At 49.8% G+C, this 12,546-nt stretch overlaps 1 protein-coding gene across 1 annotated transcript in view; it reads left to right on the top strand.

Moving 5' to 3' along the window:
* Window positions 1-5,977, top strand: part of MYBL2 (MYB proto-oncogene like 2) — a 31,092-nt gene extending 25,115 nt beyond the window's left edge. The window contains exons 10-14 of the mRNA XM_081033678.1: window positions 372-471; window positions 1,848-1,961; window positions 3,307-3,411; window positions 4,729-4,878; window positions 5,456-5,977. Of these exons, the coding sequence (XP_080889804.1) occupies window positions 372-471; window positions 1,848-1,961; window positions 3,307-3,411; window positions 4,729-4,878; window positions 5,456-5,584 (598 nt within the window). The 3' untranslated portion in view covers window positions 5,585-5,977. The remainder of the gene's footprint in view (window positions 1-371; window positions 472-1,847; window positions 1,962-3,306; window positions 3,412-4,728; window positions 4,879-5,455) is intronic.
* Window positions 5,978-12,546: the final 6,569 nt, after the last annotated feature.

Below are 12,546 nucleotides of genomic sequence, written 5' to 3'. Positions count from 1 at the left end.
CCCCCACCCCTCGCCCCTTTCTTGCCAGCCACAGGCCTTTCCTTGTTTCATGGAAAGTCCTTGTTACAGACTGATGACCACCAACATTCTCCACTGTTCTTTCACCTGCCTGGGTCTCCGGGACCCTCCTAGCCGCTTCTGGTTCTTTATTTCCCAGGATGGCCCCTTCCTCTCAGTCCCTAATTAACACCCTTGTGGGTGGTGCGGTGGGTGGGTGAGTGGGCGGGGAAGAGAGCGCCAGCCGGGGTTTCCTTCTTGCTGCTGGGGTCTCCTTGCTGCCGAGGCCAGTGGTCCAGGTGGCAGGAGGGCAGGAGAGCGGCTGCTGTCTGCCCCCAACCCCGTCCCTAAGCCTCGATCTCTGGCCCTGGCAGGTTTGTGACCCCAGATCAGAAGTACTCCATGGACAACACTCCCCACACACCAACCCCATTCAAGAATGCCCTGGAGAAGTACGGACCACTAAAGCCCCTGGTATGTGGTGTGGGCGGGTGGGTCTGCCAGTGTGGTCTCCTTGTTTCCAGCCATGTACACTTCACAGAGGCCTCTCCCTCTGAGATCTCATTGTCTGTCAGCAGCCCCGAGAAGTTGCAGATATCCTAATTTTACAAGTAAGCAAACTGAAGCTGATGTACCCACCAATTCATCAGACAGTTCCCGAGTCCCTGCAATGTGCTAGGCGGGCTCTGGCTGGTGCTGGAGACCCAGTGGCAACCTATATAACCAAATACAACCAGTGCATCGTAAGTGCTGGGAAGGAAACGGGCAGGTGTTGGAATGGAGAAGGACTCGCTCACATGCTGTGGCTGATATGGGGAAGTGGCGAATTGCTCCTCACGCTGAAGCCTTTGCCTAACTGCTGGTTCTTTACAAAACACTGGAAAGCCACTCGGGGGTGGGCTTGAGATGGCCCGTGAGGAAGCACCTTCCCCAGCCTGTGCCTACTACCCTCCTCCTACTCCTCCCAGTTCATGAGATGGTTTTCCAGTGACGAGAGCTGGCACCTGAGGCTTTCTGAGACAGGCAGGTGTTATAGAAACCGGTTGAAGATAAGAGAAAAGCTGGTTGCAGAGAAGCATTGGACCTATGAGCAAAGTCTACATGGTGTTCCCTCACTTCCTCTCCCCTCTCACTGCGTGGGGTCCTTGTGTGAAAGCCTGTCAGGGGACTGTGGCCTTCCCCGCCCTCTGATGGAGCTGATTGAGTTCAACAGGCCCAGGCCAGGTGCCAGTTATGGTCAGCACTACCCCTTCCTGTCCAAAGGGGACTCGGCTCCGAAATCCACATGCTCTCTGAACAGGTGTGTGAGGGCAAACCCGACCTTGGCAACTAGAATGAAAGTATGCAGGGGCTTTCCGAGTGACCTGAGGCGTCGCTGTACCCTACACCGGCTGCTGCTTGGTAGCGCTCTCCCTCCTCTGGCCCCTGCCACCCAAGGCTGGAGAGGTTGACTGGAGCCGAGCCCCCAGGCCCGAGAAAGGGAAATGGAACCAAGCTCCCCATAAGTGTGGAACAAAAGGGTGAAGGAGTTTGGGCTCGAGCGTGTCCAGGTTCTGACTGCACAGCGGTGTGACCTTGGGCTGGGCTCTTGCTCTCAGCCTCCGTTTCTATCCTGCGGAGGATGATGGCTATTGCCTGCGTTGTGAGGGTGCTCCTGCCAGCGTGCCCTCCGTGCACTGAGGCCAAGGTCTGCTTGTCCAAGGCGGGCCAGTTAATGGCTATGAATAGTGGATGTGAGGCCAGCATCCCTGCACCTCCTTCCCACGTTGCCCGAGACCGTCGGGGTGTGGCTGCTGCTGCCCTGTATCCTCTATCCTGGGAGCCTCACGTGCCCCCACCCCCATCCCCAGCCCCAGACCCCACACCTGGAGGAGGATTTGAAGGAGGTGCTGCGCTCCGAGGCCGGCATTGAGCTCATCATTGAGGATGAAATGAGGCCCGAGAAGCAGAAGAAGAAGCCGGGGGTGAGTGGCCAGGGGCGGGAGAGCCTCTTGCTGCCAGCCTGGGGCACGTGGGCAGGAGGTGTGGGGAGGTGAGGAGATGAGGGCGGGGAGTGGGTCTGGGGACAGCTGGCGAAAGACGTGCAGGGCAAGTGCAGCTGCGGCCCCGGGCGCTTGTTCTCCCAGAGTGCTTATCCATGCAACCCGCAGAGGGGAGGCCTTGGGGCCTGGGACCCTCCCCTCGTCCTCCTTGGCTTTTCAGCGTTACGTTTGGGCCCTTCTGAAGTGGGCTGTGGGCTGGGTGGGGTGGAGAGAGCCTTGATGAAGACCCAGATGTGATCACTCCTTCGAGTTCAGTGGGTGGAGACACACTGGTGACGCTCAGTACACATAGCATTAAGGACATAGAAAGGGACACAGGATTCCGAGTGAAAACCTTTAGATGGAGCCGGTCAGGTGTCTGGGCTGTGGGAGGCAGGTGGGGGTGTTGGTCAGGTAGGGTGGAGAGCTGGCAGGGACACGTGGGTGCAGAGGATGGCAGGGGCTATCTCAGGCCCGCCCTCCCCTTGCTGCCCTTTGGAGTCCCCATAGCAGGCAGACGCCATGCCCCCTTTTTCTTTGTGCCCCCTTTTCCTGGATGCTCTGTGGAGAGAGGCAGGAAAATGGGAATGTGCCCTGGTGGCAGGCTGAAGTTATAGGGGGCAGGTGGGCAGTCAGGCTGGGAGGGACCCATAGGCCCCTGGGTGTGTAGGTGGTGGGAACCCGACCGTAGGCCTTCTCGGGCCTCTGCTCTGTGTTGGATGGTGCTCCCGAGCTGTGGCAGCACCTGAGTGGGGCACACTGCTGCGTTGGGGGGTGAGAACCCCAGACCCCCTCCCTGGTGTTGGAGCCGGACCCTGAACCCTGACCTGTACGGAAGGCACAGGGATGGTGCTGACGCATTCTTGTCACAGGTGTTGGTGGAGGGCCTGGGCCCCGTGGGGTTTATGTCTCCATGTTACTGCCTGTGGGTGGGGCTTTTAGTTGTAACTTAGAGGATGATTTTCTGGGCCTGTTTAGGGGGGATACTTGAGACCTGGGGGCTGTCCTTGGGACATCCATTTGGGGATGAGGAGCGGGTCTCTGGGGGGAGGTTGGCGTTTGCGTCCTGGCTTCCTGTTGCAGCATCTGACGTGACAGTCCACTCTGGGCCCAGAGTCTGATGGGGCCGTGTCTCCTGGTCCCTCTGGCCACCCGCTCCCCATCCCCACTGGCACGTCCTTGCCAGGCGGGCCTGGCTCCCCTGCAGTCGGCCAGGTTCTCTGAGGGCAGCGGGAGCCCCTGGAAACGCCCAGCCCTGCCCTGACCGCCTGTTCCCACCGCCCCACAGCTTCGGCGCAGCCCCATCAAGAAAGTCCGCAAGTCCCTGGCTCTTGACATCGTGGACGAGGACGGGAAGCTGATGATGTCCACGCTGCCCAAGGCTCTGTCCTTGGTAAGGGGTCAGAGAGACACTGTCCCCCCACCCCCACCCCAGAACTGCAGAGGCTCTTCTGCCCCAGGGAGGATGACTCTCCTTGGAGGCCTCTGCCTTAGGGACCCTTTAGCTGGGGGGGGGGAAAGACCTGGGGGTGGAGCCGTCTGGTGATTCTCGCTCGGACTGGGTTTCCCGGTGCCCAGCTCAGCAGCGAGGGTAGGCACCCTCCCACTCCTACCCCCCAGCTTCAGTCAGAGCAGCTCCTTTCTGCTCTTGTCTTTGCAGAAAGTTTTATTTGGCAGGAGTTGTATTTACTAGGACACTTGAATACCACGAATGTGGGTCCCCAGCACCTCCTTTTGCATCCTGCTCATGGGGGTGTCCCCAAAGAGGGCTGATGGTATGTGTCGAGCCACAGCCGGGTCGTTGAGGCATATCAGCCCTGGGATGGGTGCTGTTCAGTTTCCAGGCTGAGCTCAGCAAGGGAGCTGTTACCTACACAGGCTGGGTCCCCAGAAACCATGCCACAAGGTTGATTCCTCAAAGATGACAATGGGGCGAGCCTGTCTTGCTCTGGTGCCCAGTGGGAGGCAGTGAGAGGTGTGGTAGACGTCATGAGAAAAAAGATTGCCTGACCAGATCTTACAAGTACCACTGCTGCATCCACAGTTGCTTGCAAAGAAACCTCCCTCACTCTGGTCAGCGATCCCTGCCAGGCTGGGACTTAGTGCCCTCATGGTAGACCTACTTCTGGCATTGCATCGGGCACGTAAAATAATTACCAAAAAGAACAACGTTATGGGAAGTGGTTAAGAGCACAGGATTTCGAGGGAGTGGGCCCGGTTGGAGTCCTAATACCAGCACTTGCTCTCTGGGATCTGAGCCTCAGGTTCCTGCCTATAATAAGAGCACCGAGCCCAGCAGACTGTCAGGAAATGAAGGCCAAGCAGAGCAGGGAGGCTGGACAGGCCCAGGGCGTTTTGTGTGGCGGCAGCCCTGCTCCTGGGTGTTTCTGGTCCCAGGAGAAACCAAAGCACTCTTGTCTCAGCCTATGACTGTGGGGGAATAGCCAGCGTCATGTAAAAGGACCCAACATTATCGGGCATTTACTAGGTGCCAGGCTCTGAAATGGGCACTTTCCAAATATTTTTTTAATCTTTAAATGAATTAACTCCCCACCTGGAAGAGGAAACTGACACTTAGAAAAGCTCATGTCCTGCCCAAGATCTCAACAGCCAGAAGGGGGTGGTGCCCGGATGGGACTGCAGGATTTTTCCTTCCCCCTGAGAACTGGTGGCAAAATGGTTATTAGTCTTTGGCTTGTTTTGATTTCAGCCGACTCATGTCCCATCAAGCACCTCCAGCCTCACCCTGCCAGGCATCAAAGAGGATAACAGCCTGCTCAATGAGGGCTTCCTGCAGGCCAAGCGGGAAAGGCTGGTGACGGCCCAGAAGCCCCGAAGCCACTTGCCAACACCTGCCCCAGTGAGTGCCGGCCCTGAATGTGGCATCACCCTTGGGGACTTGCTCTGCTGCCCTTCTCGCCTCAGGGCCTTTGCATAGGCTGTTGCCTCTGCCTGAATGAATGCCTGACTAACTTAGGTTTCAGATCTCAGTCCCAGTGCCACTCCCTCAGAGAACCCACATGCTATAAACCCTCCTCCATTCAAGCCCCTATTTGATGGCACAGATTTTACTTGTAATTAAGTTATTGTCCTGGATTTAGTTGCATATGCCAGTCCTCAAGGGCAGGGGCTGCCCTACCTGCTTGCATGTATGAACCCCTCCCTGCTCCTCCTAACTAGCCTGTGTGGCGGTAGTTTTTCCTCACATGGAGGCTGGTGCCACATAAGGGGCATGGCCGTGTCTTCTGGTCCAGCCTCCTTGCTTTATATCTGAGGAAGCCCAGACATGGACAACTTCCCCAGGGCCACCAGGAAGGTGGGGAGAACACAAGACTGGCTTCCAGAGGGAGAGTCGGAAATGTCCCGCCAGACTCTCCAGGGTTTGCTAGGAACACACTGCATAGGCTTCCTGGACGCTAACTCTCACCTCCTCCTAGATGACCAGTGCCTGGAAGACGGTGGCCTGTGGGGGGACCAGGGACCAACTCTTCATGCAGGAGAAAGCCCGGCAGCTTCTGGGCCGCTTGAAGCCCAGCCACACATCTCGGACCCTCATCTTGTCCTGAGGGGCTTGGCAGTCACGAGCCCATTCTCATGTTTACAGGGGGCTGGGGGACCAAGACTGGTCTGAATTTGAGAATCACACTCAGGTGACCGCCTGCAGGGAGCCTTCTGCAGCCAGCCCCTCCCCGGATTGCTCAGGTGGAGTTGGCAGGACCACCAGTCCTGTCTCATGCAGCTGCGGCTGTTCCTGGTGCTAACAGAACAAAATCCCACCCCTGGCCCTGCCTGGTTCTCTTCCCAGGGCCAGAGGGAGCCGCATGAGCTGCTCCCAAGCTCTGGTCAGGCCCGGCCTCATCTCAGACCCCTGCTTAGGACAGGGCATGTGGCCAACATGCTGCTGCTTCACCCTGTTCGTATATTTTCCTGGAAGAATAAAATTGCCTTTTTCCTGTGCTACTCCGGACTCTCTGCCTTCCTCCTGGGCCCTGCTTGTGGTTCCCTGGTGACTGTCGTTGGGGCCCCAAGGGATGTGGGGACCTGGGCCCTCATCTTGAGTTCAGCCTTGTCTGCACAGCACAGGCCCAAGGCTCTACCCCCCCCCCCCCCACCTTCCAGTGTGCTGGGGGCAGTTTTGTCTTTGTACCCAGTGGGTGTTTCTCAAAGTTGTGAGGATTTTGGCTGCTGGGTGGGGGTGAGTACATGATACATACGGGCCTTGCTTGGCCCTCACTCTGGATGGTTGACCTGGCCCGCAGTGAGCCCAGTCCCCAGGTAAGATTGGTAAACAAGCAGTGACGGGCAGCTGAGCAGAACCTCTTGGCCAAAGGCCCTAACTTCCCACAGCCATGGCAGCCGTTGCAGTGTGGGCTGTAGACCACCCTGGTCATAGCCGTGGGCGGTCTGGACTTGGCTGATAGCTGTGAAGAGTGTCTGGGGATTGAAGAGGGGCAGCTTCCAGGACAGAAGTTCTAGATTGGAGTGATGTTTCCAGCAGTGGGGTTCATGAGACAGCATGTGGCCCTCCTTGGGGACTGAGGTCTCAGCTCACCATAGGATAGGCACCACTTAGAGCGGGTCCTCTCCTGGGGTGGTGGCTGGGCATTTGGTGGCTAATGGCCTGGAGGTGAAGGTGAGAGGGTTGGAGGCATAGAGCCTGTGGGAGATTATTCCAGAAGTGGCTCCAATGAGTCACTGCCCTCTGCAGCTATACCTGTGAGAAGGTCACATGATTGCTGTGTGCAATGGTTATGATACAATTACCATGTTAGGGACTGGGAGATCCTGCTGAAGGAGGTGAGAATTCCCAGCTGTACTAGCTGATTCCAGACATGAGTGAGGCTACCCCAAGCCTTAGCTTATCTCCCTCCATCCAGAACTGCCCAGCTAAACATGGACTTGAGAAATAATCAGTGTTGTTTTAAGCCATTAAGTTTTGGGGTGGTTTGTTATGCAGCAGAAGCTAACTGATACAGGTGCTGCCATTGGCAACTGGCATCGGTGGGTACTTGCACAGTCCAGGATAAATTGGTCAGGTGTCCTGGTCTTCAGTGAGGGGAGGATAGGGACTGGGGGTAGGGGGCAGTCACAGCCGATGCTCAAGCCTGGGTTGGCGAGCACAAGGGTGTGGGAGGAGGGCTTGACAATGAGCAGCTCACCTCCGAATCTTAACTCAAAGAAGCTGTGGGGTTTGAGAGCAAGCCGAGCCCCCTTGGTGAGAGGTAGGGGAGGTAAAGACATTCAGTGAAGCTGAGGCAACATATTTTTAGGGGCAAGGCATTTATTTTAATGTTTGAGACATGTAATACAAAGTTTACATTTTTATATAAACCCTTTAATAAAGCAAAGTGTTTTATAAGATGCTTTTATTAATATTTGTCTATTTTTTTAATTAGAAAAGATCCTGCTTTGGGATGTATACCCAGAAGTGGAGTTGATGGATCGTATGGTAATCCTATTTTTAATTTTAATTGTTTAGTTTTAATTAGGTTTGTGGTATTTTCACGAAAAGCTGTCTTCTGGGCTATTAAAGACTTTGCAGTGATGGTGCAACTCTATCGCCACCTGGTGGTCATTGGTGTGTTTGCAGTCTCAGGTAAAGCGGACTTAAGCGGTATATTGAAGGTTTCAGAAGGTCTTTGAAGCACTGTTCTGATTTTCAGGGCCCTTCTTTGGCATCCTCCTCAAGCAGTTGTCTGGTCTTTGTTTGGATGTCGCCACTTATGGGGAGAAGTGACTCTATTACTCGTCAGCCAGCTCCATTGTTGGACAGCGATTGTGAAATAAATTATTCTCTATCCAGAGGAAAACAGCTTTCCCCTTTGTCATGTCTAAAGCAAAAGGAATGACTATGGTACATGGGAAGCTGGTTTGTGGGGAAATAGGGGTCCCAGAATTGGCATTTGGCAGGTCAGGATTAGCTTGAGTCTGCCTAAATGAGCCATTTTCTCAGCAGACCCCAGCATGAATCAATTCTCTAGTCTCGCTATTTCCAGAGACAACTGTGGCTTGATTTATAATGATAGTGATTTAACCCCTTCTAAGATGGATTTTACGTTTCCACCTTTGGCCAGATGTGTTTGAAAATAATTCAAGCTGAGTCTGGATAAGAGCTGAGACTCAAACTTCTCTGGTAAAGACCAGCAGGCTCAGGCAGGATGAAGGCGTTTTACTTGTATATTAACTAGGGCTGACCAGTTGGTATTTTGGTTCAAGTACAGAACGGATGGGACAGTCTGGCAAAGATAGGTTCAAATGCCCTTCAGAAAGGCCTAGCTCAGAGGATGTCTGCCCCTCTGAGTCCCTGGACCCTGTCCAGAGAGTAACCCCGGTGTAAGCACCTAGTAGGTACTTAGTAAATGTCTCATACTGAGATGAAGCCACGTGGCAGAGAGAAAATCCTAGGGTAGCTAGGACCAGAAGAGTAAGGAGGGCTTTGTCATATTTTAATGTTGGTTTCTGGCTTAATTCTGTGTTCAGGGAACACAGTCTGTAATTTCAGTTCTTTGAAATGTGTTGCTTTATGGTCAGGCATTTGTTCCTCATGCATCTGAAAAAAATGTGTAGTCTATATGCATTGGGGGTAGTGCCCCATTTTTGTCATGCTAATCCTATGTCCAAATATCCTGTATTTTTTTCTTGTTGTTGTTTTGTCTGCTGCTTTTTGTGGACCTAGATGAAGCAACCCCCAAATGACATAATTACGAATGCTGTTTTAAGCCACTGAATGTTGAGGTAGTTTGTTACTCAGCATTATTGTGGAAATAACTAGCTGATATAGAAGGTAGACTTGCATCTACTAAAAAGCCCTGAGGAAAATGAACAATGCACCTTGAGCTCAACAGGCTGAAGGAAGAATTTTCCAGATTCAGAAGTTTGCTTGAAATGAGTGGGATGAAAGATTCTGGAATCCAGAGCTATTGTGATTATGCCTGTGTCTAGATTATTCCCTCGGACATCTGGTAAGCTTTCCATGGTTCTGGTAGCCGTACGTGCATAAAGCTCTGACTTTGGATCAGACAGACGTGGATGTGAAGCCTGGTTTGGCTATTACTAGTTGTGTCTCTTTTCTGCTGTGAGCCTTGGAGTCCCCCTGCTATGAAATGGGGAGAATCCTTAACCTTTGAGAGTTGTTGAAGGGATTGGAGAGAACACTGGCACACACTTGGGCCTTAGTAAATATGGGCTCTTATGATGTTACCATCAAATGCTTTCTCCTTCCTTTTTATGCACAATAAGCCCTGCAAAGGAGACGTCAGTGTCCAGTTGAGTGCTTCGAGCGGAAATTATTAGACAGTAGTCAAGTCAGGACTTGAACCCATTCTTGGACGTGAAGGCTGCATTGTAAACATCTACTTCATCGTTCAGTCTGTGTGGTGCAGTAGAAAAAGCATAAGCTTAGGTGGAAGGCCAATTTTTAAAGACTTTCCTTGGACGTTCAACACAAATCTGAGGTGAACATATGGATGAATTTTCACAAAGGGAACACACTCATGTGAGCAGCATTCAGATCAAGAGATAAAACATGACCAGCACCCTGGAGACCCCCTCTGCACCCTGTCAAGGGTAACCACCATCCTGAGTTCAAACACCACAGATTTGTTTTACCTGTTTTTTTAAACGTTGTGTAAACTGAGTTTTACATTATGTGAGATTTACCTATGTTGATTTGGGTATAGTTCTTTTATTCCCACGACCCCATAGTGTTCCATTGTGTGACTTTCCCATAGTCTGCCTGGTTTCCTGAAGGATGTGGAGTGTTTCTGGATTGATTGTTACAAATAGTGCTGTTACGAATGGCTTGTCCTCATCGTTTAGCAAATCCATGTACACGTTTCTGGTTTATACATACCTAGGTGTGGAACTGCTGGAGATAGGTCCAATTTAATTAGACCACTTGCAGCTTAACTGGTTTTCTGAACCGAAGCACGTTAGGTAGCTTCTCTGAGACTTACATTTCATATCTGTATATTGGAAATAAAAATACTTGCCCCTCAGTGTTGTGGCCAGGACATAATAAGATACTATCTGCAAGGCACCTGGTCCCAGTGTAGCTCCCCTCTTTCCTCCTTCACAGCTTTTCTGCTAGGCACCCCCTCTGCCAGAAATACTCAACATGAACTTGGAAAGTGCCCAGGGCTTGTGGGACTGCCTTTCCCTCGCCTTTTGGCAGCTCTCCTTTGTGATTCAATCACTGGCGCCCAGCCCAGCACTAGCTTGTGGTCACTGTCACTGCTAACAAGTGTTTTTATGGTCCTGGTGAGAATGTGGCTACGTGTTTCCCCGAAAATAAGACCTAGCCAGACAATCAGCCCTGATGCGTCTTTTGGAGCAAAAATTAATAAAAGACCTGGTATTATATTATATTATATTATATTATTATATTATATTATATTATATTATATTATATTATATTATATTATTATATTATATTATTATATTATATTATATTGACCAGGTCTTCTAGTAAAATAAAACCGGGTCTTCTATTAATTTTTGCCCCAAAAGACGCATTACAGCTGATTGTCCAGCTAGGTCTTATTTTCGGGGAAACATGGTAGCAGCAGATGTTTTCTGGAGACAGGCCCAGAAAAGGCAAAGAATGAGGACCAAGGAGAAGGAACAGCTGGCTGAGATCCAGCTCAGGAATGTAGAACAGACATTCCTCTCTTGTCTGGTTTCCCCCCCCCCAAGATTTCCAGGCAGGAGTTTTTCTTAAGTTCCTATGTTTCCTTACTCTTCCTGACTCATCCAATGACTATGAGTGGGCCAAGTTGTGAACCTGCCTACTGGGGGCTCTGTCAAAATAGAGCTGACTTCTCTCATTATGTAATGGCAGCGGGAAGCGCTGTGTTGAGGAGTCTGAAGGTATCGTCCAGGCTCAGGAAGGAGTGCTGTGATTGATTAGTTATGTCTGTTATGTGCACAGAATAGGTAGTGGTGTCATTTTACATGCTTACTGCTATCTCTGGCTTAAAGGCATTGATCAAAACGGAGATGTGTTTGATTTACAGATAGAATATTTTTAAATAGGTGAGGTTAATCCTTTTACATTTATATGATATATTTGGATTGATTTCTACCATTTAATTTTGGTTTCTCTCTGTATTATTCCTTCCCCATTTTTGGTTGAATTAATAAAGTTTTCTGTAATCTTCTGGTCTCTTCTCCTCTTGCCTGGTTTGGAATACAAAAAAATATTTCTCGCATTTTAGAGACTATTTTTTAAATTTCTAATATACACATTTGTTAGTCAGTGTTTTTATTCTCCTGAGCAATGCCCTCCCCAGCCTATCTTGATCTAGAAGTTTTATCATTTTAAATGCCAATTGATTTTCTTAGTTAATTAAATTTGTTTACCTATTTTATAAATTTACTTATCACTGTTTCTCATACTCCATTACATTTTCTTTTTTCCGAGTGCCACCACCACCATTACTACTAGTAGTAGTTAGTGTTAATTGAGGGCTTCCTATGTATTAGACACCATCGTAAATCCTAACAATCCTCTGTGTGTTAAGTCCCTTAATCCTCCACACCGTCATAGGAGCTTATCATCCCTACTTTGTGAATGAGGACACAGAATCACAGAGAGGTTAGGCAATTGCCTGAGGTCTAGGAGCCAATAAGCTATATGGCTTGAAAGTCCATCCTTTTATCCATCGTGTCGCCCTTTGCTTGTGTGGTTCAAGTTTTTTTTTTTTTTTTTTTTTTTTTTTTTTTTTTTTTTTGTGGTTCAAGTTTTTATTTCAAAATCATAGTTATAGAAAACTTGTAAAGATGGTGCAAAGACTTCCCATGTACCCTCCACCCGGCTTTTCCTGATGTTAACATCTTACAAGACCATGGTGCACTTAGTAAAGCCAGGGAATCGCCATCGGTACAATACCACTAACACAACTACAGACTTTATGTGGATTTCCCTGGTCTTTCCACTGCTTTTTCTGTTCAAGGCTCCAATCCAGGATATTATACTGCACTTACTATATGTGTACATTAATTATATATATTATGTACATATGAATAGGTACACAGTATTATATGTGTGTGTGTACATACGTATATATTTTTTATTATGGAAGATTTCAAATTTATATAAAAGTAGAGAGAATAGCAAAATTTATCCACCCCCCAGCTTCCACAATGATAACTCATGATGAATTTGTTTCATTCATACCCCAAACCCAACGATGTTTTCATTCTCCTGGTCCTGTTGGCCCGTAGTTTGCAGGCATGTGCCCTCCACATCACTTTATTTCACTGCTTCCTACATGCAATTCTCTAGTCTGCACTTGTTAATCATGAAGTTTCTAAGGCCGGCACCCAGAATGTTTTTTTTTCCTTTTCCAAGAAGACGTCTTTAGTCCCTTGTAGAAATAGCCAAAGGGGTCAGGGGTGGCAAAGTCATGATTATTTTTTAAAAGTTAGTTAAGATTTCCTCCTGAGAAGACTTACAAAGGACTTAAGTCGTTTGCAGTGTTTATTTTTTTAATTTGTAAAAAGCATTTTAATGTTTTTTTTTTTTTTT

The sequence above is a fragment of the Rhinolophus hipposideros genome (genome assembly GCF_964194185.1).
Source record: "Rhinolophus hipposideros genome assembly, chromosome: 22".
Classification (NCBI taxonomy): domain Eukaryota; kingdom Metazoa; phylum Chordata; class Mammalia; order Chiroptera; family Rhinolophidae; genus Rhinolophus; species Rhinolophus hipposideros.
The sequence above is the reverse complement of the archived record's forward strand: the minus strand, read 5'-3'. Positions and strand labels throughout refer to the sequence as shown.